Source organism: Corvus cornix, chromosome 11 (genome assembly GCF_000738735.6).
Source record: "Corvus cornix cornix isolate S_Up_H32 chromosome 11, ASM73873v5, whole genome shotgun sequence".
NCBI classification, from domain to species: domain Eukaryota; kingdom Metazoa; phylum Chordata; class Aves; order Passeriformes; family Corvidae; genus Corvus; species Corvus cornix.
Window position 1 is genome coordinate 8765773 of NC_046341.1, and position 27387 is coordinate 8793159.

A 27387-nucleotide genomic window follows, 5' to 3' on the forward strand; every position below is an offset into this window, starting at 1 on the left:
TGGTTACAAATGGAACCTTTATTTAGTTCAAATGACAGACACAATGAATTATGCTTGAAACTACATCTGTAATGAAACTGATATATTAACATGTCACTAAGGCATTTCTAGAAGGATGCAAAGGCACAAAACACAAGGCTGGAATTCAGCCTCAAAACAGTAGTTTTCAAAGTAGTGAACAGGCAGCTGCCCTGAGGAGCTTGGAGCCAAGGGCAGTGAGTTTTGATATCACAGTGTTATGTCAATTTTAACTAATGGTCCCATTGCTGGCCTCCATATTTTGGGAATACTTGCATGCAATCAGCCAGACACTGCTCCATATTTGGTCTGCATTTTTCAAAGTGATTAATCCAATCCACTCTCACCATCCTCGTCACCTTGTGCTTTGTGAGGACATCCTTCCCCCTCAGCCAGGCCCTGTGCTTCTCCAGCACTGCCATTTCCTGTTAAGAGCACAAAGGCAAAAGGCAAGTGAAACTCATTCGTGGTCTTTAATACTGAAAAAACAAATATAGAGACCATTTTTTTACAACCATTTAAATGAAACTCAGTAAGAAATCTGTGTACAGAAAGAGAAAACATTTTAATTCCTGATTTATTAGGATTCCCACATAAATAAAAGGAAGCAGTGATTGTAACTAACAGTCCTCAACAGGAGCTGAACAGATCCTTAGTGTGTCTGTGCCACTCCTGTTTTCTCTGTGATTAATAATGTCACTGTAATCTTACCATCCTCTTCCCACGAGCTTGGGTCATCTGGTTGATGACAGACTGGTGACAACAGTAGATCATCCTTGGGCTCAGTGATTACCTCTTGGATCAAGGGTTTCAAAGGGACTACTTCTTTATCTTTGATCTCCAGGTATCTTTCTGAATTATCAGGCTGTGTAAAGAAGCTTTTGAGAAGGGGTCTTAAGTGCTCCTTTTCACGTGCTTTATGGTTCTGACATACACTTGAAAAAATTGCTGTTGGAACTTCTCCTATTGAATTCTCAAGCGTGCTTTTATTGTTTTTCTCTAATGCAGAACTGCAGTCATTTGTCACTTCAGAAATTATTTCAATCTTTGGGTGACAGTCCCGCTGTAAAGGTAAAAATGTAATTGAAAAATTATTCTTAGACATGAAAGCTAAAGGATGGGTAAATATCTCTTGGATCCATGTAACAGTTGTCAGCTTTAATGTGCTGTTCTCATAAAATATATGGAATATATGCTTCACCCATAGCTCTGCTGCTTTGTGGATGAATCTTAGGTTAGCAATTTCTCAGGCATCAGCAACAAACTGACCATAAACTTATTAACAGTTCATAAAAAGAACATCTATTTCAGCAATTCAGCAATGTGTGGGCTCTGTTCTAATATTTTACTCTGAACAGAGGAACCTGACCAACATCATCTGTCTTTGGCTGAGAACCAAGCACCCTTTGGAGCAGGACAGCTGCTAACACATCCTCCTTCACCAATCCTCTTTCCTTGCCTTCTTTTAATAGGAGGCTTTGTTGGCCAAGACCCTGTTATGAGTCTGTGATCAAAAGGGCAAATCAATTCCATGCCTTATGCTGACTTTAGGAACAGTTGGCATTATCTTGGAAAGACTTGTAAGAGCATGTACTATACCAGCCTCTGTCTCCAGCAAGGCCAGTATGATTCTGTGATCAGCATGAGAATCAAAACTGGGCTTTTAAACTTTGTTGTCTTCTTTTTTTCTCTTCTTCTTATAGGCTTGTGCCTAAAAGATTAGTTTGAGCAAAGCAAAACACTAAGGTGGACAAGGACTGGCCTGCAGTGGAGAGGAGGAGTTTCAATCTCTCTGTGATTTCAGTTGCAAAATCAGATTTTATTCAATAGTAGGCAATTTGCACCATATTAGTACTGGTAAAGTATATTTTAAGACTAATCTTCAGTATAACACTACATCCTATTAAGAAATTAAATTTATGTAACTGTTGCATTACTGATCGTAAGTTTTTATTCTACTTTTGTTACACACAAATATAAAAAAATCAGATTTTGAAAGATTTACGTACAGAGATCAAAGTTTGTAAATGCATAAGTGATTGCATCTCCAAACCAGCGTTTCACAACTTAGATTATCCTCATTTTGCAAAACATTTGTAAATGTGTTTAGGGAAGCTTCATTACTGGAATTAATGAAAATGTTACCTCTTGAACAAAGATTTCGTCTTCTGGGGGAAACTCACTTAGAACTACATCTTCTAAATCAGGCAGTTCCTGTGAACAATCACAGATCAATAATCAGTGGGAAGAGCTACTGTAACCCATGAAAAATGACATCTCTGGCTCACTGGACAACTTCTTCAAAGCACTGCTCATCAGGGTGCGAGGCCACAGCCAGCAGGACCCCACTGCCATCCTCTCCCAGGGCCAGTCAGCTGTTAAACACATGTGGGAAAGGGAAAATTCATCTGTCTCCAGAAACAGCAAATGGGAAAGCAATAGCCTTAATGTCAGACTGAATGCTGTTTTCTACTATGCTGTGTGATTATAAAGGAAAACAGGATAAAGAGTAAGGCATTACCAGGATTTTAAAAGCAAACATGGTTTATTCTCTTAGCTGTTTCCTATCTATTCAACAGATTTAATCCCACTGCAACCCATCTTTATGGGTAAGTGCCAAATCCAGACCTGCAGTCTTCCTGAAACTGCTATCAGTAAACTCTGTTAATGTAAATACACCTAATAAACCAATGTTTTACTGAGAATGAATTAAGGATACAGAACAGCAAACTTGCTGAGAACTGTTTTTCCTCATACAGGTCCCATCATCTCAGCTTTCCACTAAAAAATATTATCTCAGACAACTATCATTTGCTGACGTGAAAGCAAAACCAGAAGGTGGGAATGCAGAATCACAGGTAGAACCTAATACCTTGTTGCCATTTTTTTAATGGTAGGTCAATACTGGGATAAGCATCTCCTTTTGTTTTTAGATACTTTTAGCACTTAATGACTTTGTAGCTGACTGCTTGGTGTAGTAGCATCAGGTACATCTATTCTGTACTGTTTTGTGTGGTGAAGATTATTACAGAATTAAAATCAAGAAAGAAAATTTCTCCTTCCTGATATGGCTGCAGCTAGCGCAGCATGTCCTGAAGTCACATAGTTTCATAAAAATAGCATTAAAAATGTACAAATTAAGATCTGAGACTAATGTGGAGTTTGATGTCAATAGGGAGATGAAATAGCTGTTAGTGTTGTTTCAGTCATCAGGGTGCCTTTGCAGATCAAGCCAAAATCACTTACTACAAGTTAACCTCGTTTAGGTACATGGGAATGTGGTTCCCACACTGCCAAGGCACGTGCAGCAACATGAGCTTGTTTCTGCTTGTCACAGGGATGTCATAACCACCCATTGCAAATCCTCCTCCACTCTTCTCCCTTTTGTTACTCCTGAGACCATCTACAGACTCAGGATATGAATAAAGACAACGGTGCTGCTCCAGAGCTTCTCACCACCGGCATCTTCCCAGCCATTCCCTGCTATGTCAGCACTAAGATTCTCTGGAATATCTGCAATAGGGTAAGTACTGGAGGCTGTTGGGAGAGGCTCTTTCTATTACTAAATGTCATTGGAAGCATTGAACACTGGAATGTGCATTAGTGCATGATTTCGGTTTGGTTTTTCTTCTGTAGAATTAAAATAGTCCCACTTTTTACATCTCTAAAGAAACCCCACAGATGCGTGCTTAAGAGTTACTTTTATACTGCCTTAAAGTCTGTGCAAAGGGGCTTCCTGTGGTGCCATAGAGCATCAAGGGAAAAACAAACACTGAATCAAGGAGATCTTCACATTGTGGGTATCTACAGTGTCATTGTGCATTAAAAACCTTTATTTCAGACGCTGCAAGATCTACTTTTCAGAATAATATTGTGCATACTTTGAATTGCTGCCCATTCTTTCCACTATCTTTTTTAAACCTGTTATTGAAAACAGCTAAACAGGAGGAGGCAGCAGCAAACCCTCTACCAAAGCAGTGGGCTGAGCCCTTCAATAACAACATGGAATTTTTGCCTGGGAAATTAAGAGCATGACAAAGATATGAGGCTTTTCTGCCAGTAGTTAACAATGCCAGTATAGGGTATCAAAGAGTGTATTAAGTGCTTTGGGAAATCATAAGCTCAGAAGTTTTTATTGCTGATTATATCATAGTCCGACACTGTCAGTTTGTCAGCAGAGTCCTAATTAGGACATATTGAACAATTCTCCTTTGAAATGAAGTTGTATTTTTCAGTGGTATGTATGTCCTCCTCATGGTTAAATATGGTAAACAGGTTTAAATGTTGCATCAGATAGAAACTTCAGATAGTAGAAGATCATACTACAAATGTCAATCACTTATTATATATCTGAATAATGTACATTCTGTTTTTCTTGGAAACTGAAATCAGAGTTCTATTTTGAGAATTTCTAATATCTAATACTGCTGGGTGACATTTACAATGATGGGGGTGCTATTTCTTCCCTATGCTTTTTCTGCAGCAGTTCATATTTTCAACTGCATATTTCATTGGAGTGTTGATTAAGAGGACAAATATATCTACTAGGTTCTTTTTGCTGTGATTTCTGTTTTTAAATGAGAGCCCTCATTAGCTTCTCCAGAGAAATCACAAAGATAGAAGGTCAACTTCAGGTGATTTACAGGGCAAAAGGATTTACAGGATAAAAAATTTAAGGACAAAATAAACTTTGGAAGCATTCTTTATATATGTTTCACTGGAAAGAATACCCCTGCAACTTTGCTTTTTTGGGTCTTTTTCTTTCTTTCATTTTTCTAACAGTATACCTTTCTTTAAAACCTACCCATATAGTTTTATTAGCCAGAATATTACAACAATTAACTTGGAAAAGACAATATCCACATGTGAACTTCTCAAAGTCTGAATCCAATACATACATCAAGAGAAAGTTTCTCCAGTGTCTCCAGCTTGAACTGTTCAATTTCAGCATATTCATCCCTCTCAGGAAGCATGGCCTTGTCAGTAGCTGCCTCCTGTCCTGGTAGATTTAAAGAATAATCAATAGTCAGTTGCAGAGAACTAACTGAATAAAAAATATGTCTATACTGCAACAGCAAGCACTGCAAAACCAGACTGCTGGGGACATGACTACCACTGCAGAATTCACAGCTGAATCCAGCACTTTGTCTTTCTGTGATATTCTGGGACTCTCTTATATTGTATAAATTAATATTTGCATTTTTCAATAATGTGTTCCACTAGTCTATAAAAGCATTTCTCCATGTGTGAAGGTACAAAACAATCTCTAGAGTGATGACCAGCTTCTGTTGGCAGACAGACTGCCCAGTTTATGTGGGAGCAAGGAAAGTCTGTAAACTCTCCTGGCCTGCCAGTAAACCTGGCATGTTTGAGAAGTGAAGTTCCACCTTTAAGTTGCAGAAACTGCAGGTTAAGCCTTCAGAATTCTACTATTTGTTGTATTTAAGGAATATTTTACCCAGTATTCCTTGATTTCACCTAGTCGCTGTGGAAATCGAATGGAATGTTTTTATCTATGAATTAGTTGGCTTGACCCACAGCAGAGGCAGTGCTACACTAAGAGTTTGGCTCATCCTCTCTGCACGCTCACTTTGGTTTGGCTCTTCACTGGGTACGTTACCGTCTGTCTCCTCGTTGAAATTTGTGCATTTGTAAGAGTCTGGTTCCTGTGCACCCTCTCGAACTTCATCAGGCATATTTCCAGATGTGAAATCTCTGTTATCACCTCTATTTGGTAGAAGTGTTATCGCTTCATCACAAACATCAAAACCTGCATTTTTAAATTTCTCAGTCTTTTCTTGAGCTTCTTCTTCTGATCTGTTTGAAGTCTCTGATGTATTAGAATTTCCATCACCATCTTTTGAATTTACAGGTGCCCCTACAAAAGAAATAATTTCATTAAAATTGCTGAACTAATCTGCCACTGCTCATTTTAAATATCCAAACACTACTACATTGGGCTAAAATACGCAGGAAAAGCTCCTACTTTGTTTGAGCAGCTATTTGTGGATGAGTAGTCTTCCCAAGACTGCAGCAATGCTGTTTTCCCATCTCAATTCCCCAGCAAACAGAAGTTCCCCAAAAAAAAAATCATCTAGAGGAAACACTCAAATAATAAATGTCTGGTATTTCTAATACTTTGAAAAGGCTCACAAGTGACTATGTATTTAAATACATGCTTGAGGACTTTGATGGATGAACAACAAGTGCTGGTTACCCTCTCCTTTGTGCAATCCACTTGCTTGCAGACAAAGTTTTACTTATTAGTCAATCCAAAGACGTATCAGATAAAGACTCCTCTGCACATTCAAATTGGTCACAGACATCTTCCGAAATAGTAAGCACAAACCTTCTAGGGTATCTGTTGCAACTCCTTCCATGCACTTCTGTCTCCTCTTTTCCTCTGCTCTTTGCCTAATTGCTGCTAATGCATCAATGCTATCTTGGATTTTTTTTCTCTCTCTGGTTTCCCATTTTTCCCTTTCTGCTTTCTCAGCTTCAAGCCCTCCAGCAGCCCAGGCTTCTGCACAGGCTCTAATGAAAACACAAAAGCTCACTGTAATACAGCTATAAAAGCTCATCTTTGCAATGAGAGAGAAATTTAAAATAGCTTGCAACAGCACAAAATAGCTGCAAGAGAAAAAAGCAGATAGTGGTGACAATTCCTTATGCAACAGGGATGCATGTTTATCTCGTCTTGTACATGGAACTGAAACAAAAGACACAGAGATATCCAAATGCTGATTGGTGATTACACCACCAGAGGTTGGTCTGATATTGGCTCAGCTTTTCCAGACACCTACTCAGTTTCTGTTGACATCAGAATTTGCCTCTGGTTTACAGACCTGGTATAAAACAATTCTGTTCAAGAATTATTTTGTGAAAAAATACATTGCTTTTTTCTAGGTATGTTAGATGTAGAACTCTGTAGTATAATACTCTTCTCCTTGAGGTCACCCACCCTCAATAAATTATACTGGTCAGTCTTCTTTTCAAGAATTATTTTGTGAAAAAATACATTACTTTTTCTAGGTATGCTAGATGTAGAACTCTGTAGTATAATACTCTTCTCCTTGAGGTCACCCACCCTCAATAAATTATACTGGTCAGTCTTCTTTTCCTTTCATGACAGTATTGGCAAAAAATGGATGAGTGATTGCTAGCACTTGACCTTTACTGCTGTGTAAAGAAGATGGCTGTCTTTCTTACCTATCCTTTGGGAAAACTGGTCTGTCATCCAGATATGTCAGCTGTTTTAGTCGAACAGTGAGTGTTTTTCTATAATTAGCAATTTTCTTTATCACCTCGTTTCCCATCAAATTCAGCACATGCTAGAGAAACAAGGGAAACAATTTTTAAACTTGAGTAGCAAAAACCCCACTCTGGATATATGCACTTTCCCTGTCATTTCAAAAGCAAGAAATGAATAAAACATCCAGGGTATTACAGGTGATCTACAAGAAACACAATAATGTTTAATAATGTTTCTTTTAGACTGATACCTACTGTGCCCTGAACTACCCAACAAAGCCACTTAATGGGGCTCACCCACACATGACAAACCCTCAGCTACTTTTGGCTTACCAGATTAGGCATCAGCTCCAGAATAGCTACAATACTTGGATCACTTAGATTGTTGTGGGAAAGATCAAGAACAGAAATACTTGGGCATTCTTGCAAGTGCTGGATGTCTTCCACTGTTCGTAACTTATTGTGAGCAATCTGCAGAGTCTGCAGGACTTTCAGACAAGCTGCCAGACAAGAACAGCACAATGAAAGGAAAGGTAAGAGTTGCTGCTTCGCAGAGGGTTTTTTGGAGCAAGTAAAAAACTGCATTGTCAAACTAGTTGTTTATATTGAATTTGGAGCTTTTTTCTAAATTTGTTATTCTGTTATATATACTTTTTGGCTAGGCCTCCAAAGCTTTCTTCACCCCAGGGAAAAACAGCAGCTTGGTTTTAGGATGGTAGTTGTTTTTAACTCACATTTTAAACTAATCAGTTACACAAAAGCAAGAGCTTGTGTTTCAAAATTCTCCAATGTATGCAAGTAGTAATGTAGAGAAATTGTTTTTTATTTTCTGCTGAGGACAGAATAAATCTTTTAGCAGATATAAGATTTGGTAATTTTGTCTGCAGCTGCCAAAGCACATCTTAACTGTAAAGTAAATGCTGAAAACTGAATTGTCAGCCTGTCTGCAACACAGATAAGTACTGAGATGGTATTAAGACATAAGGAAAAACAACTTCATTATCCTAGGTATCCATGTGAAAGCAGTTTCTATGTATTTGCTGTTTGTCAACATAGGTTTGATTCAACAGAAGCCCTGTGGGCTTTGGTATGGATATTGTGCAAAATCCTAACACAAATAAAAAAATCCCTTGAAACCAGTGCCACTAATAAAAGCTTAGTCAGAACTTAGGAAATAGGGCTTGTCAGAGGCTAAAACATGTTGTACCAACAGTTCTTACAGAGATTCTCAATGGTCCTAATGTAGTTGTTACTGATATTGAGGGAATCCAGCTTTTGTAAGGGTTCTAGGTTTTCAATTTTCTCAATTAAATTGAGTTGCAAATAGAGGCAACGCAACTCTGTCTGAGCCTCCAAATTCTCAATTTTTCTTAAGCCATTGCATTGCAGCCACAAACACTTCAGTCCAGTATATTCTTCAAGATTCTCCAGCCGGTCAAATCCTGCACAGAAAAAAAGATATTTTAAAATGAAATGGCACTGGCTGAAAACAGCTCTTTGGAAGAGAAAGTTCCATTAAACCAGAGCTGCTGAAACAGCCTGAGAGAGCACTTGGACAGAATTACTGCCAATATTTCCACTGAAGTCATGGTATTGTTTCTGGCCCATAAAGGGCAAAACCAGGTTGGTACCTATCCTGGTCTGTATCTCAGCAGCCCTTAAGATGCTAAATAATACATAGCAAAACCAAGACTGAATGTAGAAGGTAGCATATCCTATTTATTTGGAAGAATTCTTAGGTTAACTTGGACCAGGTAGCTGCATCATGCAAAAACCTGCTCAGAGACCACAAGAGGATGAGTAATGTTCATTCTAACAATTTTTTTTTTCTTTCAGTAGTGTCTGCAAACATGGAGCAAGTCTTTTCTGTTTATTTTCTTCTTGATCATGTGTATTTGGCAGTAAAAAAGTTCAAAAAGCTAGAAAAATCTCTTTATACAAACAATTTAAGGAAAAACACGTTTATTTTCCTCTGAATGCAACCCAGGCCAGTATTTTAAGACATTTCTCAGAGGGTCCTGTTTCAGGAAAAGAAACCAAAAATATGTCCCTTGATTCCTATTGATCCTTTGAATGGCTCCACAAAGTGAGTTAGATGTACAATCAGTTTACTTTTCTACCTCCATATTGACTCATTTTGTTTCCCAAATCCAGTATTACATAAAATTGTGCTTCTAATTTAAAAGAATGACTAGATACCTTATTTCAGTGAGCCATGAAACAGATTCTCTGCTAAAATGCTACTTAAAATGATCAAGCTAGGCAGTCATGTTCACATCTTACCTTTATAATGCAAGTACAGTATATCATTTAAGTATGGGGTCCAGTATAATTTCTGCTGTTTACAGATGTCTAGCAGAATCTTTTTTGTCATTCTAAAATAGTACAGGAAGTAGAAGCAAAACAAAAAATGTGTATCAGTGCACATTCTGAAATCTTTTGTTTCTACAGATTCCAATGCAACACAATTAACAGTTCTTTCATGCAAGAGAAATAGCTACAGCTTTCAAAATTATATTCCAATAAAGAAGAAGCAGTGAGGGTTTTCAGAGTGGCTTTTCATTTCTACCTTTGAAGTGAGTTACCAGGCCCTTCTGCTAAAAAACTGAGAGTTCATAGGAAAATGGACAGGAAATTAGAGAGTCCATCTTCTTGGAAAAGGGCAGCATGATTCCATGTTAGCTTCTGGTTCCAATGTTAGCTTCCTCTCCAATTCTTTCCCCCGTTCCTCATTGCTTTGGTACAGGGCCTTTGGTGGCAGAGCCAAAATGCAACATTTTTCTCAGATTAGAAAAGTCAGTAGTTATCAACCCAACATTTTATTGAAATGCTGACTCCAAAATAGCACTCAATAGTTCTGATATACAGCTGTTTGCTGGCTGGGAATGCCACTAGGAATTAACACAATGCCTTGTCTGAACTGATGCAGAGAAATGGTTAAATCTACTGGCAAATGACTTCCACAGGAGCTTGCACAATTTTCTCCAGATCCATTACATGACTACATCATGTGGTCAGAATATAGTTTGCTACTGTGGCCATAAAACCCAAACATCTGTACAAATGCTGGAAGTACCACTAATACCTGACTTATCCATTATTCTCAAGTTCTCCAGAACTGAGATGAACACACAGAATAGCAAAACTCCTGATGATGCCAACACATCCACAGACAATGTATTACCTTACAGAGCCTCTCTTTTCTTCTGTCCTTTGACTGGATGAGCTGGTTCCAGACTTCTGATCAGTACCTGATTTTTGTTCATTCTGTTGATCTGTTCTGGACATACAGTTGACTTCTTTCTCTTGAGTTTTAATAGCTTTATAAATAAGAAAATTAGTTGCAATTTAACAGCAAGGGTAGGGAAAATGTGTTGTTGCCAATTACTTTAAAGAAATACTGAAAAGCACTTGAATATGAATTTCAAGAAGAGAGTGTTCTAATCAAGATTTCTGTTAACATTTTTAATGGAACTTAACTTTTTTACACAGCATTGTAAAATAAATAGTAGCAATTGAACTGTTGAAATCTGCATATTTTATTTTTTTTAGATCTGGAAGTCAGATAGTACCCATTATTCTTAAGATTATTATAATGTACAGTGACACTAAGGTATTGACACCAATGTTCCTGTTATTTAATTTAATATGTATTACATTTAATATGTATTACATTTAATTAACACCAATTTGAGTTTACTGTAAAGAGACTACAGTAATGGTGTATCAGAGTCATCCCAAGCACTGTTAGTCTAGCTCTTCTACAAATTTACCCTTCTGCACTCCTTGGAAGGTGTCTTTATACTGCCTTTAATGGCAATTTCAGTGTTTCTCTCTTCACTTGCCCTGGACCTTCTACTTGTACTTGTAGTTGGTACATTTGAAGAGAAAGTGCAAACAAGATGATTGTACCAGGTTACTTAAATATGACTGTAATTAAAACATAATAATCAGACATATTTAGTAACGCAAGAGGCAATGGGCTGAAACTGATGCACAGAAGTTCCACCTGAACATAAGGAAGAACTTCTTTACTGTGCTGGAACACAGCTGGAACTGTTTGCCCAGAGAAGGTGTGGAGTGTCCGTCACTGGAGATATTCCAGAACCATCTGGAGACAATCCTGTGCCATGTGCTGTGGGATGGCCCCGCTTGAGCAGGGAGGCTCTGGACCCATGACCCACTGTGGTCCCTTCAAACCTGACCCATCCTGTGACTCTGTGACTTAAGAGGTCAGACTAGCTGTGTGATTACAACACTGATGGAAATATCTCTCTGGCAACAGGAAAGTAAGAAATATAGGGAAAGAAAAAAAGGCCACAGGAAGATAGCAATTAAGTATGCCTCAGTTATGTCAGGATTTCCAGTGACTTTGCTGGGAGAAAGCACACACTCGCATTTGCTTCCAGATGAGTAGGAACAGCCGTGATGTGCAGGCTTTGTGTGCTGGCGAGCGAGCCGGAGGGGCTCACCTGTGCTCACTGCGCTGCCCTCACGCTCCTTATGGGCACCTCCGCTCCCGGTGTCGCCCAGCGGCGCCCCTGACGCCTCAGGCGCCGGGACCCCCCCTCCGCGGCCGCTGCCCGGGTCTCCAGCGGGCGCCGCCTGCATTCTAACACCCCCGAGCTGGTATGGGATTTACGCTCTGAGTTTTTCAGACAAAATGTCCGCAGACTTTAGGCGGCAGACGAAGGACGGAGCAGAGCCCGAGCCCGGCGGCCGCCTCAGCCGTGGCCATGGCGATGCCGCGCGCAGGCCCACAAAGCCCCGCGGCCGCTCCCGGCGGCCCCGCGCGGCGCAGGCGGCGGCGGGCGCGGGCAGCGCGGCGGGCGAGGCGGCAGCGGGTCAGGGCCGCGGCGGGGGTAGGGTGGGGTGTGTCCGGGACAGCTCGGAACAGGGAGGGTTCGGGTCTTTCAGGGCGCGGCTGGGCGAGGGGCCGAGGGCGCCGGGCCCAGCTCGCTGGGGCTGCGCGGGGAGGGCGCGCCCGGAGCCCGTTGTCCCTCCCTGGGCGAGGGGCGGGCGGAGTGTGGCGGTGCCGGGCGGCACATCGGGTCCTGTCGAGGGGAGGACGGATTTGTGCTTGTTTAATAAATGTATTAACTAGTAAAAGCCGTGTGAGGCGCAGCAAGCGCGGTGTGCGGGGTGCCTGATGTGCTGCACTGTGCCGTGGTTCAAGGACAGTGGCAGATGCGGCGCTTTTGACAGCGCTGGGGACTGACGTTCTGTCTCTGAGCCTGCTTTGTCTCTCATGTAGCTTTTTGTCCTTGAAAGAGCCCGTTTTTTCTTTGTGTGTCAGCTGCCTCGTTCTGGTTATCCTTGCTTCTCTTGTAGGTGGTTCTTCATCTTCCAAAATTGCTTTTCACCTGTTCAGCTTCTGCTTGAATTGTTTTATTTACAGAATCGTTGATCAGTGTTGTTGCAGTATAACTGATTAATAGCTAAGCCCTAGAAAAAGGACTAAACAGTACCTAACCCAGTGAGTATGATGATAGGTGACACCCAAATTTTAGCAGACTGACTTACGGCTTTTCTGTGTCAAAACAGTTCAAACTGTAACATGCTGAATCTCAAAGGTTATCCGTACAGTCTGAAAAGTTTACGTGGCCCAAGAGGCAATTGTAATTGCCTGTGTCTTTTTTTTTTTTTCAGGCTTCTGATCACCATGGCTGCAGTGGATCAATTCTCCCTCTTGTACAGAGAAATCAGTCGCTCCTGCAGTTTCTACATAGAAGCCCTAGCTATTGTTGGAGCTTGGTACACAGTCAGAAAGTGTGTGTCTCTGGCGTTTGACACTTACAGTGCGCTCAGGCTGCACGTTATCCCAAAGCTGAGTGGGGAGATTGATCTCGTCAAGAAGTATGGAAAATGGGCCGTGGTCACTGGTAAGAGAAGAAGTGGTGAATTTGCTTGTGTTTGTGTAACATACTGTGCCAGTACTGTGAAACTTGGTAGCTTGTGCTGCTGGGTGTACTTTATGTCACAAGCTGGGGCCTGTAGTATCTCTGGTTGAAGGTTAATCTGCCTGAGCAGTTGCTGTTGTTTGTTGCCTTTATAAATTAATTCCTCAGGATATGGGCAAGCTAAGTGAGTTGACTGAATGCTGAGAAAGAATCACAGTAATTGTTGCCCAGATTTGCAAGGTACATCTTGAACACCTGCAAATGTAGACAGTGATGCAGACAAGATCTTTTTTTTTGCTATGAGGTGTCTATATGTGCTCTAGTTCTTCAACAAGGTTTGAGTCCTGTACCTCTGACGTTCCTGCCTTTCGTTAAGGTTCTCCTTTGAGCTCTGTCTTTCTGTCATAGAAAATATAAAACTTTTATGAGGGGAATTGCAGAAGTTGGTTGACAGGGTTGTCTTTACTGTTGTGTCTTTGAATTCAATATATTCAGTGCCACATGATCTCAGAAAAAAGAATAAAGCTCTAATTGAAAGAACTGTCGAAGTAGAAGGCTGGTGTTGCTCTGTTTTCACTTGTGTATTGTATTGCTGTTTTGTCTTGCAGGTAGCACAGATGGTATTGGGAAGGCTTATGCTGAAGAACTGGCAAAGCATGGTGTCAACATCATCTTAGTCAGCCGAAACAAAGAGAAACTGGAGGCTGTATCCAGGAGCATATCTGAAACCTATCAAGTGGAAACAGATTTCATAGTAGCTGATTTCAGCAAGGGGCGTGAGCTTTACCCAGCCATTAAGGAGGCTCTGAAAGACAAGGAAATTGGGATTTTGGTGAATAATGTAGGAATATTTTATGCCTACACAGACTATTTTACTAATCTGTCTGAGGAGACGCTATGGGACTTGATCCATGTAAATATTGCTTCTGCTACCATGATGACACATATCGTGCTGCCAGGCATGGTAAAGAAGAAGAAAGGGGCAATTGTGAACCTTTCTTCAGCAGTCTGTTGTCAGCCAACACCGATGTTGACAGTCTATGGAGCCTCTAAAGTAAGTTGGGGTGTAGTGTTAAATGGTATGCACTGGAAAGTACATTATAGGCTGGTTATGTTATGGGGTTTCTTAACACATTCAGCAAGGATGTCAAAATACTTGAATGTTTTCTGGGGATTTGTTTAAATATTGGAGGTGAATGATACATGTATTATGCAGTAAACTCTTCATCCTCACCAGTGCTGGGCTTTGAACCAAAGTCAGTGCTCTTGGATTTTGTGTGAACTGTGGCATAACAGTCATTCTAGGAGAAATGTTGCCTTTCTCAGATGCACAAAGCAGAGAGGCAGTTCTGTGCACCCCGTTGAAAGGGTCAAGAATTTAATTTCTCTCTTCTTCAGCTGAACTGTGCATATATCTCAAGCCTTTTGCATACCAGTATTTGGTAGCAAAAAGGGCTATACTCGTGCTCAAGCCACCACTGTGACGAAGAGTGTGGCCAGATCAAGCCACTGCTTCACGTAGTACTAAGGAGTGTTGTGCCATATTTGGGGACAAGTGGAAAGAACTCCCCCATAATTGTCCTTCCTGAAGAGATCCAGCCAGTAATGAATAGGATGGGGCAGCTAGGTGTGAAGAATGAATGCTCATGATGATCGTGGATTTACACTGGATGATGTGCTGCTGAATCCACAAAAGCAACTGGGATTGTGGAAGGATCTCACCTAGATCCAGTGTCTAAACACAAGTGGTTATTGCTCCCAGCTGTCTGTGGCTGCCCTCTGTTGTAGCCTTGCTCCTGACATAGCTCTTGTATTTCCTTTGGCCTGGAGCAAAACCAGCTCTTACTACCCCAAGGTATAAAACTCTTTGCAGACTTTCTTCAGTGTGGAAACTTGCTTAAGATTACTGTTTCTGTGCAGAGTATCTGCCCCTTTAGTTATGCTAAGTGTATGTAGAACTGCACCCTGAATTAAAACAAGTTAAAGGCTGGAATGAAAAAGAGGAAACATAAATCTACCAAAGTTTCTTCATTTAGCTGACAAAATAAATCCAAATCCTAGATCAGCAATCCATCTTTAAGGCTGGCCTCAGAACACAGAAGTGAGAACAAGCTGCTGTAACATAACAGTGAATGGTGTTTGAAGTGGTCGCTTTAGTTTTCCTAAAGCAGCTGTAAGAGCTTTTGTACAAGATGCTTTCCCAGAAAACTGTTGGGAAAACCTTTTGCAAGGCTGTTTAGGAGCAGAAAGATGTCTGCTCACAAGCTGAGTTTGAAATGCTCTTTCTCAGGGAGAACTGGCTGTGTGGCACAGCAGTAGCTTCAGCAAGGAAGGCATCAGTGTTGCTGCCCCAGTAAGACTGAGCCAGGCTCACTTTTTGGTCTGATTCCAGAAGTCCCAGTTATCAGGCTTGTGCTTTTCTTGTTATTCTGTAAAAGTAAAATGAGCTAAAGGAGGTAATGCAGATACACATTAACAAATGAATACTTTTGCATAAGGTAGTCCCAGGAAATAACTAACCTGGCTTCTGGAGGATACAGTTGAATGCGAAATTCACCTGTCAGTGTAATAAAGAATGGGACTTTATTTTCTCCTTCTGACAGTAGTAGGTAGAACTGGCTGTAGAGTGTCCTTGCAATGCCCCCAGACCAAACAAGGTGTTTGTTTTAGGTGAAATAAATGTTCTTATATTGTTTTTAAGCAGAAATTGTCAGACTGTGTTAAGCAGTCACTTTGTCCTGCAAGTTACATGGCAAGTTTATAGCAAATAACAACACATAGAAATGTTGATAATACTTCAGAAATTTGTATTTTTATACTATTTATTAATTTTATATTTATTGAGCTGCTGTAAAAAATATGTTACAACTTTTCTGTAATTTTAATAAAACCCTGCCCTGAGATTTCATTGTTATAAAAAAAAAGAAAAAAAAAGTCTCTTTCTGCTTTTGTCTTTCTAGAGCTACTTGGACTATTTCAGTAGAGCACTACATTATGAGTATGCCTCTAAAGGAATTTTTGTTCAGAGTCTAATGCCATTTGTAACTACTACAAAAATGGTAGCATTCAGCAGCACTGTATCAAAGAGATCTATCTTTTTTCCTACTGCTGAAGAATATGCAAGTCATGCTGTTTCTACTCTTGGGTTATCCATAAGGACCACTGGTTATTGGAAGCATGCAATACAGGTAATGGAATTCACTAAACTATTTCATGTTTGTCAGTAGAAGTACATCAGCTGTTTACTTTCTTAGGAGTCTAAATGAAAACTATGCCCATTCTGAAAAAGTGTAATATATGTTGTAGACTTTAAGCGTTGTGCAATGTTTTCTCACTAGTTCTGCTTTAGAAAATCATGCTTGGGCACGCTTATTTTTAAGATCAGAGAATGAATCCAATTCTCCCTTGAAATGCACACAAAAATGGGAAAGAGTCAACTTTTTACTGAAAAGCACAGAGTATCTCATTTCACCTGGGGTGTTGCTGACTGGGCAAGTGTTTCACTGTCTTCTGTAAACAGAAGCAGCTTTTTTTGGTCTTAATATATTGAGCATATTTCTGCTTTGGGAAGGAGTGGGTAGGGAGGATGGAATAATAGCAGGAAAAAACACCATCCTTTTGTTCTAAGCTACCTGGAAGCAGGTCCTCCATTTGTTAGGGTTTTGATTTTTGGGGGCAGATCGTTTTATGCATATCGGTCACATCTCATGTATCCCACCTAGTGACTTCCTGTAGCATTGGGTTGAGTAGATGGAAATGAAGAAGTGGGGATTAGTCCAAAAGGAATAAAAGAGGTAGGATGGATTTTGGCAAGATGTGGCAATTAAAGGAAGTGGACAGAATTGCTGTTGTGAACTTGACCAAATCAGGATTTATTTGCAGAACTTAACTGCTCAGCTGTGGGTGCTACTTCTGAAACAACTGAATAAATGTACTTCCAAGGGGTTGAATTTTAAGGCTTAGTTGATGATATTCAAGCACTTTTTGCCTTGCTTTAGTAGTGATTTGAGAAACTGTTTACTTTAATGGAATGTATCTTAATCTGTCCCTTCCTTTGATTTTTTTCTGTTCTCTTGTCTCTCTGTGCCTCTCCACAGCTCACACTGGGTGAGTGCCTGCCTGAATGGATGTGGGCATGGTTTGCACTGTATTTGGGCAAAATTCTACGCAAGCAAGCTTTGGCAGCCAAAGCTAAATAGGAGTAGCTCGATGTCCCACGTGCCAGTTCTGATCAGAGTGCTGCAGAAATGTTTAATGCACCTTGGAGGACTTACTGTAACTTATCCGTACCTTGTTAAGCAAGCTACATAACCTAGACGACAGAAGTCTGGATCCTCTCTGTATCCTTGTATTAAATAGCTCCTCTGCTGTTTTCCTTTATGACAAAGTGCTGATGTTCTTGATGTTACTCTCTATTCACTTTCTCATTGAGATAATTGGGCAGCGCAGGCACAGTGTTATTTCTGACAGTAAGTGACCATCTCTCACATAGTGCTACACGATGTCTGTTTGTAAAGTTGAGAAAATTTGAGACTCCTCCAAATCCAACAGAAACGGGACCCCCAAAATATCAAACCATTCAAAATGACAACTGTGAAGTTGTGGAGAAGGTGGGGAGCAGCGGGGGGGGGGGGAGGCCATCAGGGTCAGGGACCCATGACAGGGGTCTGTCCACAGCTGGCGCCAGCCTCAGCTGGCCCTCAGAGCTGTTTGCTTCAGTTGTGCGGGATAAAACTTGGGTTGCCAACGCCTTGCGCTCACTGGCAAAGGGGCTTTAAACCCATACATGTAATTTGGGCAAGGGCTTAAATGCAGCTTGATAACGGTGAAGCGGCCGTGTCCCTCAGGCCCGCCCCTGCCGGGCACTACTCCTTGTGGGATATCGGCGCCCTTTCCCGAGGGCTCCCCCCCGGGGCCCGGCACTGCCGCGCATGCGCAGCGCGGCCCCCGCGGGCTCTCGCGAGAGCGCGACGGTAAACAGCGCACAAGATGGCGGCGGGCCGGGCGAAGGCGGCGGCGGCGCGGTGAGCACGGGGCGGGCGGGACGGGCCGAGAGCGCCGCGGCTCCCTCGGGGTCTGGGCCGCGGGCGGGGCGGGGCGGTGCTCGCTGCCCCTCGTCTCCGGGGCTGCCTTGTCCCGCCGCCGCGGCGCGGGGCGCTCCCCGCCGGCTGTCACTTCACCTCCGCCGTGCCCGGGCCGGGGAGCGGCAGCGCTGCCCCGCACGGTGCCCGGCCGCCCTCGCTGCGGCTTTAGTCGGGCGGGGGCGGTACCGGGCACGGGCTCGCTGGCTCTCTCGTGGCACCGGCAGAGCTCCCCGGACGGGACGGTGCTGCTGCACTCCAACCGGCGATCCTTGCGGCGTGCCCAGTGCTCGGGATGGGGTGCCCTCGCTTCGGGAGAAGCAGGGAGTGACTCCAAGCGTTGCTCTTCTAGGACAGAGGCAAGTTGGCAAGTGTGAGCCCCGTCCAGCCCCTCACGGTATGGGTGTTAAACAGAATAAACCTGTGGGCGTGCTGTTCCTTTGCTCTTAGTGTCCATCGTGCTTCGTTATCGTGCTTACATACAACCTGTTATCAGCCGTCAGAGTATTTATTTTGCTCATCTGTATGGTTGTTTTATTTTATTGCTATAGGGGTTATTAACCGATGAAATGGTAAGTCAGGCAGAGCTCAGCCAAGGCCAGGAGTCAGTGCACTGTAGCTGTGTTGAGTTAGGAATGAAGGGGAAACTTTATAATCACAAGCAGTTCCCAGTCTGTCATGGTGTTGTCAGTCAAATAAAAATAGAGGGTGTTTCTGTCTCTATTACAAGGAAATACTTGATAATGCTAAATAAAGTTAAATTAAAATGAAGTAACAGCTGTCGCATTCAGACTCGACTCATCTGTTGTGCTGTGAGGTCAGTCCATCATTCTCCTAAATCATGTGAATCCCCTAATAAGTCTCCTGCTTTCCAGTCCTGTTCACAGCTGCAATGTATAGTTCTGTTCTTCTCCAGGTGCTGTGACAAACCAGACATGAGTTTCTCTTTCTTTATCTTTTAATGGCCTTTTATCTCTCAGTTGCTGGTTGAATGTTTGGAATTCAAAAGAATACAAGCGTTGCAATTTTTCTTGAATGTATTATGCACTTTGGAGCATAAGAGGAAGAGGGTGTCCCTCGACGTGGAAAACACTTTCAACACCTTCCTTTAACTTCACATTATTACATGCTGTAATCAGCTCTTATTTTCTCAGGTGCCCATGTTTTTAGTAACACAAACCCTAGCTCAAAAAAATTTGGAAGATGTTTTTTGCGCAGATTTTCAAGCACAGTCACTGCAGCTTTGCCTCCTCTGGTATCTCTTGTCCTTACCTGGCTTTGGCATAGAGTTTGTGTCAATTCTCCTTCTGTAAAATGATGTTCCGTAGCATTACTTCTATTTGCCGTGTTTCTGATTGGGAAAAAAAGCATGCTTTTTTAAGTGTCCATGGACTCTTTTATCACGTTAGTGTTTTATTTTGCACTTTTTCCCTGCCATGGCACATACGTGTCATTTTTAGCTCTTTGCTCCGCTAATGCAAAGTGTGGTCGAGTTTGGTGGTCGTTGTTGCCTGTTCTATTGTAAGGTTAATACCCAAGTGTTTCACATGTACTCTGGTCTGAGATGGGCTTGAGTGTTGGTGAAAAATTGTTAAATGAAATATGAGGAACTTTTTTCCCTATTATTTCTAAAACGATCTACCAAAGGTGTATTTTTTGAGTGATTTTCAGACTATACAGTTGCACAAACATGCATCTAATTATTTGCTATATTGCCCTGCCTTACAGGTTGGCTTGCAATCAGCATTGCTAATTCTTCTAGGGAGTTAACTTTGCCATCAGAAATGGAGTACAGGACTCAGCTGCCACATCCTGAGTGACCGAATCATTTAATGCAAAATGGAGAAGAAGCGGAGAAAGAAATGAGCCTGTTCACTGGGCTTGACCTGAAAAGACCATGAAATCTCTACTTATTTTGGATCCAGCTTTAAGAATATCCAGTTGATCAGCACAGTGAAAGCAACGTTTACTGAAACAAAAATGAACTAGTTTATAAAGAAGAAAATTGTGATTTGAATATATGGAATTTTTTGAATGAAACCATTTTCTTCTATGACCATGAAGTTTGCAAACATCTGGCTTGTTCTGGTTGTTATTTTACTCTGTGGCAAAAAACACTTTGGTACCAGAGTAGGAAATTCTTCTCACGAGGCTCACGTATGTCCTGGATGTTCTCGCCTTACTTTGAAAGTGGAGTTCACTTCAACAGTCGTGGAGCATGGTAATAAAGAGTTAAGCAGCAAAAAAAATCCCATGTCATGTTCGTGTGTATGTTACTGATTTGTGGTGTTTGTGCAATTGTAGCATTCACAGTTTCTGTAGAAGCACGTCATCTGCTGAATTCTGTATATTCGAAAAGAGGAACACTTTTTCAAAGGTTCTTTGTTTAGCTGGAGACAGTGTTCCAATAACAAGAGAGGGGAGAGGGAAATCAAGATAATGTTAAAAGTGAAAATGGAGTGTGAAGGCTCAGGTGGGCAAGTTTGGTGTGTTTAGTAGCTGTTTGTTTTGACCTGGCCAGTGGTATGCTTGAGGCTCTTTTATGGAATATAACCACAGAGATGAGCCTTGAAGGAGTGAGAAAAGCAAGAAGTCTCTGGATTTGTTAAAGAAAAAGTTTGGAAGCGATACTTGCATGGAAAAATGACAGATAATTGTGAAGGGAGCAGGTGAAAGGCGGAGTGAGGCAGATGCTGCTGATGAGATGGCAGAGGACAGCAGTAGGACACCTTGACCCTGTATCCACGTGTTGCCTCAGGAACCTGCAGTATTCCTGCAGTGAAGCTCTGCTGTGCCTGGGTGCTTGCAGGCAGGGTGGCAGGAGTGACGTGTGTGCGTAGTTGGCCACAGCCATAACAGGGTGAATGTGGTGGTGTGAGCTGGGGCTGAGCCTGCTCACAAATCACTGGTGCAGATCAAGGACTGGACTGTTGAGTCCGACTTTGTTTTCTGAGCGTGTCATAGTTGGTGTCAATAATTTGCACTAAAGCTCAGTACCATGCTGAGTCTTTAAACCATACCTGTCAAGAAACACACTGAATTAGCATATCAGTTTGTGACAGGAAATCTGTTCCCTCACCCCTGCTCCTCTCACATCATTTCACCTTTCCATGATATTTACAATGCTACCTTCCTTTCAAAGGTTTTTGTCATATTTCTTAGATTTCCTGATGCAACACCCCCATCCCTTCCCATTATGTAGTGCAGAAATAAATTGCAAACTTGTAAAAGCAACAGAAAAGTGCCTCAAATTGTGATTATTTGTTCTGAGTAAAGAAAAGAAAAATTCAGACTTTACAACATGAATGCATGCATAAGCTGCTTAAACACCAGTTCTGATAAAGTTGTGCTCTTGTTCCAGAGTATATTGTGGCTTTTAATGGATACTTCACAGCTAAAGCTCGAAGTAAATTTATTTCAAGTGCGCTAAAAAGTAGTGATATTGAGAACTGGAGGATTGTACCTCGCAACAACCCAGCCAGTGACTATCCGAGTGATTTTGAAGTTATTCAGATCAATGAGAAGCAGAAGGATGGAGTCCTCACACTGGAAGATCATCCAAACATCAAGCGTGTGACACCTCAGCGAAAAGTCTTTCGGTCACTCAAGTATTTGGAGTGTAAGTTATTTTCTGTGTGGTTGCATGAGATCTGTTTTGGAAAAGTGTTCTTAGCCTTATTTCAGACCACCAGCTTAGCATTACATAAATGAGAAGTACCCTTCAGTTTCTCTTTAATGAACAGAAATCTCTTCTTTTGGTTATGAAATGATTAGGGTCTTGTTACACATTTTCTGGATGCATGGTGTATTTCCATCTGCAACGTAGAAACATTTCTTTTGCAGCAGTCGGTTACCTGACACTATGGACCTCTGTATCCATAGTAGATAAACCAGCAGCTTTTACTGATTTTGGTTGGAAAAAATGGATACTCAGTAATCGAAAACTTTCCTTGTAACAGTATGATGTCTTAAGTTTGCATAAAAATCAATTCTTTTATGGGTTTCCTCATGCTGTTTTTAATTTTCTTCATCCTAATTCTACATAGCTGATCCAATGCTGCACTGCAATGAAACCAGGTGGACTCAAAAGTGGCAGTCATCCCGCCCCTTGAGAAGAGCAAGTCTTTCTCTGGGTTCTGGCTTCTGGCATGCCACAGGCCGACACTCGAGCAGGCGTTTGCTGAGAGCCATCCCTCGCCAGGTTGCTCAGACCTTGCAGGCAGATGTCCTCTGGCAAATGGGTTACACAGGTATGCTTCTGCTTGTTGCCTGAGAACAATAACCTTCTTGGAAAAACAAGTGAAGTGTGAGGAGAGGCTAATTGACTTGTGTGTGATAACCTCTCACTGGCTTCCAGGTTGTAAAGGTTGAGCAATTATTTGGTTTGAAATGCACTGTATATTTATGGAGTGCTTGTTTGTGTGTACTGTACTTAGGAGAACTTGGTCATGTTTATGATCTTTGGCTGAATTTCTGAATTGGAATATGAGTTTAAGATCTATAATTGACTTAGACTGTAAATTGCTTACTACATTAAATGAAAGTTCTCTTAACTTGATAGAATGGTTTTGCTATGGAGCTGAATCAGAAAAAGCAATGATTTTCTCTTAATAGGTGCTGGTGTGAGAGTAGCAGTGTTTGACACTGGTCTGAGTGAGAAACATCCACATTTCAAAAATGTAAAGGAGAGAACAAACTGGACTAATGAGAGAACCTTGGATGACGGTGAGTTACTGTGCAGTTTTCCAGCTACTCCTGGTCTGATTTGTTCTTGCTGCTCTGCTGCTGACATCTGTTAAAACTGTGTATCTTGATATTTAAAGTTTAATTTTGCCGTGTCCCAAGCACTTTGTACTCTACCAAATTCAGCAGGGAGTATTAAGGTTCCAAGAGTGTGGTACTTAAGTCTCCTTCGAGTCATGTGTGACACTCCATAATAGCTGTTGAAAAATGTCAGGGCAGAAAGTTATTGTGCACCTGTGAATACATTGCCAGAGAAGGTGGCAGTGAGAGCAAACCCCACAAAGCTGTTTTCTTTGCTACTCCTTTTCATGTTGCTGTTTCACAGTGGTACATATTTCCATACTGATGAGGGACAGCATTTTCCTTCCTTACTGTGCAGTCCTAAACTGATCGGAGTTTGACACCTTCCTGTAAAGCTTTTCTGTATAATTGAACTTTTTATTTTCTGCAGTATGTTTGTGTTCCTTCTTCATATGTTGACCCTGACTTGCCCTGACCACGTGCTTTCACAGATTATTAACTTCATACAGTTTGGGTCAGTGGGTCAGTTGCCCGTTGAATCTCCCTAGAGTTCAAGGTAGATGCTTATATTGCTCAGTCTTGTGTGCACCTCCATAGTTTTTTTTACATACTAATTTCTTTATGTTGCAGCACCTGCTTTTGGTAGCTCTGTTAGTTCTGTGCCCAGAGGGTTGCTGGACGGGCAGATTAGGAGCACAAAAATATATTGTGGGGAGTCCAATAAAGCAAAAGCTAAAGTGTTTTTTGAGGAGAGGAGAAAAAAGTGTTTTCTTGTCTCATTGGTCATGCTTAACAAAATTTGGTTATTGCAGACTAGGATAAAAATCCTTTAAAAAATCTACATTAAAATACATTGACTTTGGAATGAGCTGCATTTTCCAAAATACTCTTTTTCTGTCATGATTTCGTTGGTAGCAATCAGGAGTGGATGGACTGAGAATGTATCACCCACGTTTCATCAGCTGGCTGTCTGGCTACAGCGTGCTGCGAATTCTGTGCCCACTGAGCCTGGTAGCAAAATACGGTTCAAAAAGACTGGGACTAAACCCAGCACTTGTGGTTTGTTGTAAAGTCTGTTAAATTAATGTGATTTTTGCTATAGGTGATGTTCAGTGGTAAAAATCCTTGGCAATGAAATTGTTTGTCTTCTAATGTATAATCTTGTTTTCTTCTCTTGCTGATAGGTTTAGGCCATGGGACTTTTGTAGCAGGTGTGATAGCCAGCATGAGGGAATGCCAGGGATTTGCTCCAAATGCAGAACTGCACATTTTCAGGGTGTTCACCAATAATCAGGTAGCTACTTTATATGTGTTTCAGTTCCTGCAAAATTTTCCAGGTTAATGCTGTATTAATCCTCTCCTTTGGGAGTATTGCATACACTCATAAATGTGGACATTGATAAGTGAGAAGGATGCAGCTTTCTATTTATAAGACACTTCCTTCAAGATTTCTGACAGTTTCCAAATCTGGTATATTTTTCAGAAGTAGTATGTGGAAGTCTTTTGTGTCACAGAGCAGTCACTCAAATGTACTGAGCACTAGAAATTTAAGACCATTGTCACTTTTTTGCTCTGTTTTGGTGTTGTTTCTTCTCTCTGTCTAAATTCTGTATTGCCATGAAATCACTAGATTTTTTTAATAGTAGCTTCTTCCCTCTCTTTCTTACATAGGTCTCGTATACATCTTGGTTTCTGGATGCTTTTAATTATGCGATTTTAAAGAAGATAGATGTACTGAATCTAAGTATTGGCGGGCCAGACTTCATGGATCATCCATTTGTTGACAAAGTTAGTATGAGGAACTGAAGTGGGCATAATGTTTGTATCTCTCACACAGATGCTGGACTTGCAGAGCTACTTGTTTGTGTCTGGTCCTGCTGACAGTTTCTGTGTTGCATTTGTGTGACAGAAATTTTGTACAGTGTACAGGCTTTTAAGAATATATATAAGGAATGACTTAACCCCAAGCACAATCCAGATGTTCACAGAGTTATGGAAAGTGCCATTTAACAAAGTGCTTGATAATCTGCTAGGAAATTACTCCCAAGCAGCCAACTAAAAGGACCTTTAATAGAAGACACTTAACTGAAATCCACTCTTGTTTTGTTTTTTTTTTAATCTCTGCATGGTTAATTTATTTCATGGTAAAAAACACGTATGACATGATTTTAGTGAATTTAAGAACAAATAGGTAAAAAGTGCAGGTAGTTGATTCAGCTGTGTTCCAAGACATGTGGTTCAGGTTAAGATGGAATTAGGTTTTTGTCTTTGTAGATGTCATAGTTCCCTGAATTATTGGTCTGGCCTTCAAAAGCATTAAGTGAATTAATTTACTTTTCAAATAAAGGATATAGTCTTTCTTAGTAAAGGGCAATTAAAGGGTTTGAAGCATATAAATTCTTCCTTGTTTTTTTTATGATAACCTGCATTGAAATTTAGTTTGACAGTCACTTCACTGTACTCCCCAGAATACTACTGGAAGGGATTCATTATAATTACTTGACTTCATCATCAGCAGTGCTTTGTTACAGACAAGAATTTTTCCTTTGCTGTTAGAAGGTTCTGTCAGCAGTGTTGCTGTCAAGGCTGGGTTATTGCTCACATCATCCTAAGAAAGTTTGGAGCTTAATACTAGATGTACAGGGAGATGTATCTTGTAAGGCTCAGAAAGAAGTTATGTCTGGTAGAAAAGTCTCTTTCTTGGTGGCAGAGCCTTATTGTAAACATTGTTTTTTGTAGGTTTGGGAGCTTACTGCCAACAATGTCATCATGGTCTCTGCTATTGGCAACGATGGCCCTTTATATGGGTGAGTGTCAGCAACCGCTTCAAAGAGAACCAACTATGTTGTTATGTGGGTTTGGAAGTAGTTGTGCTTGGTCAGGAAATTTTCTCTCCTTTTTTTCTCTAATCTTAGAAAGTGACTCAAGTTAAACTCTTTGCACTGTCCTTATTACTAGCATTTTGTGAAATACTTAACTAAATGTTTTTCTTTGAAACGGTGGAAAGTCAGCAAAAGAATGGCAGTGCTTCCAGCTGACATTTCCCTGTTAGAGTGAGCAGATAACTTTGGGTACTGATCTTGGACTTAAGCAATAGAGAAGGGATCAACCCAGAGCATTAGTGGTGTATTTCTAAAATGAATGCCTAGAAATAGATTTGTTTTGTCTTCAAGCTACATGGTTGGATAGTTACTGAGTTAGTAACTGCCTGATAAGTTGCTGTCACCTGTGAAATGTAAGTATCTTGCAAAAATCTGATGGCAGCACTTCGGTTACCAGGATAAACTTATGACTGTATCTTAGTTTTTTGGATGTTGTTTTAATTTTTTTTTATTCCTGTCTCCCAACTTATTCTAGGACTCTAAATAATCCTGCTGACCAGATGGATGTGATTGGAGTAGGTGGCATTGACTTTGAAGATAATATAGCTCGCTTTTCATCTAGGGGAATGACCACTTGGGTAAGAGATTTTGATGACGGCCACTCATGTTTGCAGCCAAAATAAGGCCCTTGGAAGGGCAACCTTTTCTGAATGGGCAGTCCTATGTAGATGTGTGTTGGAGTAACCAGTGAGAAAAAAGATTTCATCAGAGATCAGAATAGTTAGAAGTTGTAAGTCTTTAAGCAAGAGGCTTGATGTTCTTCTAGTCCTGACCACTACTGACATTTTTTGAACCACACAGACAAGTGTTCACCATCAATCAAAAGGAACTGGATGTTTTATAAATTCATCAATCTGCAAACACAGAGGCCTGCTCTTGTCCTTTAGTTTAAAAATCCTGGGATTTCCAGATGCTGCATGTGACATTGCACTTACTTGCCTGTGGAGCTGAGGTGGTGTTTGCTGTATATGTGATGTCAGATGGGCTTGCACTGTGATCTTGATGAAGGGGACTGTCACATGTTTCTCTTCAAGTAGCCAAGTAGCAGTGTGGTTCTCATTTTGTCAGTGGTTTCATGCTCAGCAGAGATACTGATCAGCAGTAACGTTGGGAACTTGTCCTAAACAGCTTGAGTCCTTCTTTAGGTTAGTTGCTGTTCTGTGATGCTGAATCTCAGATAATTTAGTTGCTAATTTTACTTCTGAATGACCTGCCGTTAATTTAAATGCCCAAATGAAGCCATCAGTGTTCCTTTACATTAGGGCAATAATCCATTTGTTTTCTTTCACAGGAGCTGCCTGGAGGTTACGGCAGAGTGAAGCCTGATATTGTTACTTATGGCTCTGGAGTGAGAGGGTCTGGTATGAAAGGTGGATGCCGTTCCCTCTCTGGGACAAGTGTGGCATCTCCTGTGGTGGCAGGTGCTGTCACTCTGTTAGTGAGGTAAGTCTTAGGTAAAAGTCTCTAGAAAGATGCCGATCAGGAGGGTCA

General features: G+C 41.2%; 3 protein-coding genes across 9 annotated transcripts in view; 2 read left to right on the forward strand and 1 right to left on the reverse strand.

Moving 5' to 3' along the window:
- On the reverse strand, positions 1-12013 carry DNAAF1 (dynein axonemal assembly factor 1). Of its 3 annotated transcripts, none has more exons than XM_010396636.3 (12): positions 11742-12013; positions 10454-10589; positions 9553-9644; positions 8490-8711; positions 7603-7769; positions 7228-7349; positions 6368-6552; positions 5639-5896; positions 4917-5017; positions 2164-2232; positions 730-1081; positions 1-443 (listed from the first exon to the last, which is right to left on the reverse strand). In XM_010396636.3, exons 1-12 carry the CDS (start codon positions 11878-11880, stop codon positions 346-348), a joined length of 1941 nt encoding a protein of 646 aa, XP_010394938.1. In that variant the 5' UTR covers positions 11881-12013; the 3' UTR covers positions 1-345. The 3 variants fall into 3 exon arrangements, with proteins under 3 accessions (XP_010394938.1, XP_010394937.1, XP_019139697.1); XM_010396635.3 differs by having other exon boundaries at positions 5609-5896; XM_019284152.2 differs by lacking the exon at positions 8490-8711 and having other exon boundaries at positions 5609-5896.
- HSDL1 (hydroxysteroid dehydrogenase like 1) lies at positions 3346-20388 on the forward strand. 5 transcript variants are annotated; one of them, XM_010396637.4, is made up of 6 exons: positions 3346-3541; positions 12919-13151; positions 13778-14223; positions 16130-16357; positions 17267-17276; positions 19979-20388. In XM_010396637.4, the coding sequence occupies exons 1-6, from the start codon at positions 3504-3506 to the stop codon at positions 20068-20070; spliced, it is 1047 nt and encodes a 348-aa protein (XP_010394939.2). In that variant the 5' UTR covers positions 3346-3503; the 3' UTR covers positions 20071-20388. The 5 variants fall into 5 exon arrangements, with proteins under 5 accessions (XP_010394939.2, XP_039414094.1, XP_019139704.1 ...); XM_039558160.1 differs by lacking the exon at positions 19979-20388 and having other exon boundaries at positions 3358-3541; positions 17267-17549; XM_019284159.3 differs by lacking the exons at positions 3346-3541; positions 19979-20388 and adding an exon at positions 7703-7802 and having other exon boundaries at positions 17267-17549.
- Positions 20268-27387, forward strand: part of MBTPS1 (membrane bound transcription factor peptidase, site 1) — a 22368-nt gene continuing 15248 nt past the window's right edge. Inside the window, exons 1-9 of the mRNA XM_019284151.3 lie at positions 20268-20471; positions 21612-21869; positions 22297-22500; positions 22865-22975; positions 24199-24308; positions 24686-24802; positions 25754-25821; positions 26372-26474; positions 27188-27339. Of these exons, the coding sequence (XP_019139696.1) occupies positions 20285-20471; positions 21612-21869; positions 22297-22500; positions 22865-22975; positions 24199-24308; positions 24686-24802; positions 25754-25821; positions 26372-26474; positions 27188-27339 (1310 nt within the window). The 5' untranslated portion in view covers positions 20268-20284. The remainder of the gene's footprint in view (positions 20472-21611; positions 21870-22296; positions 22501-22864; positions 22976-24198; positions 24309-24685; positions 24803-25753; positions 25822-26371; positions 26475-27187; positions 27340-27387) is intronic.

Coding starts and splice junctions, on each gene's coding strand:
- HSDL1 (XM_010396637.4), top strand. CDS start 3,504: ATGTCAGCACTAAGATTCTCTGGAATATCTGCAATAGG. Junction 13,152..13,777: donor AAAATGGGCCGTGGTCACTG/GTAAGAGAAGAA, acceptor TTTGTCTTGCAG/GTAGCACAGATGGTATTGGG. Junction 14,224..16,129: donor CAGTCTATGGAGCCTCTAAA/GTAAGTTGGGGT, acceptor TTGTCTTTCTAG/AGCTACTTGGACTATTTCAG.
- DNAAF1 (XM_010396635.3), bottom strand. CDS start 11,880: ATGCAGGCGGCGCCCGCTGGAGACCCGGGCAGCGGCCGCGGAGGGGGG. Junction 7,770..8,489: donor TAGGACCATTGAGAATCTCT/GTAAGAACTGTT, acceptor CTTGTCTGGCAG/CTTGTCTGAAAGTCCTGCAG. Junction 444..729: donor AAGCTCGTGGGAAGAGGATG/GTAAGATTACAG, acceptor TGCTCTTAACAG/GAAATGGCAGTGCTGGAGAA.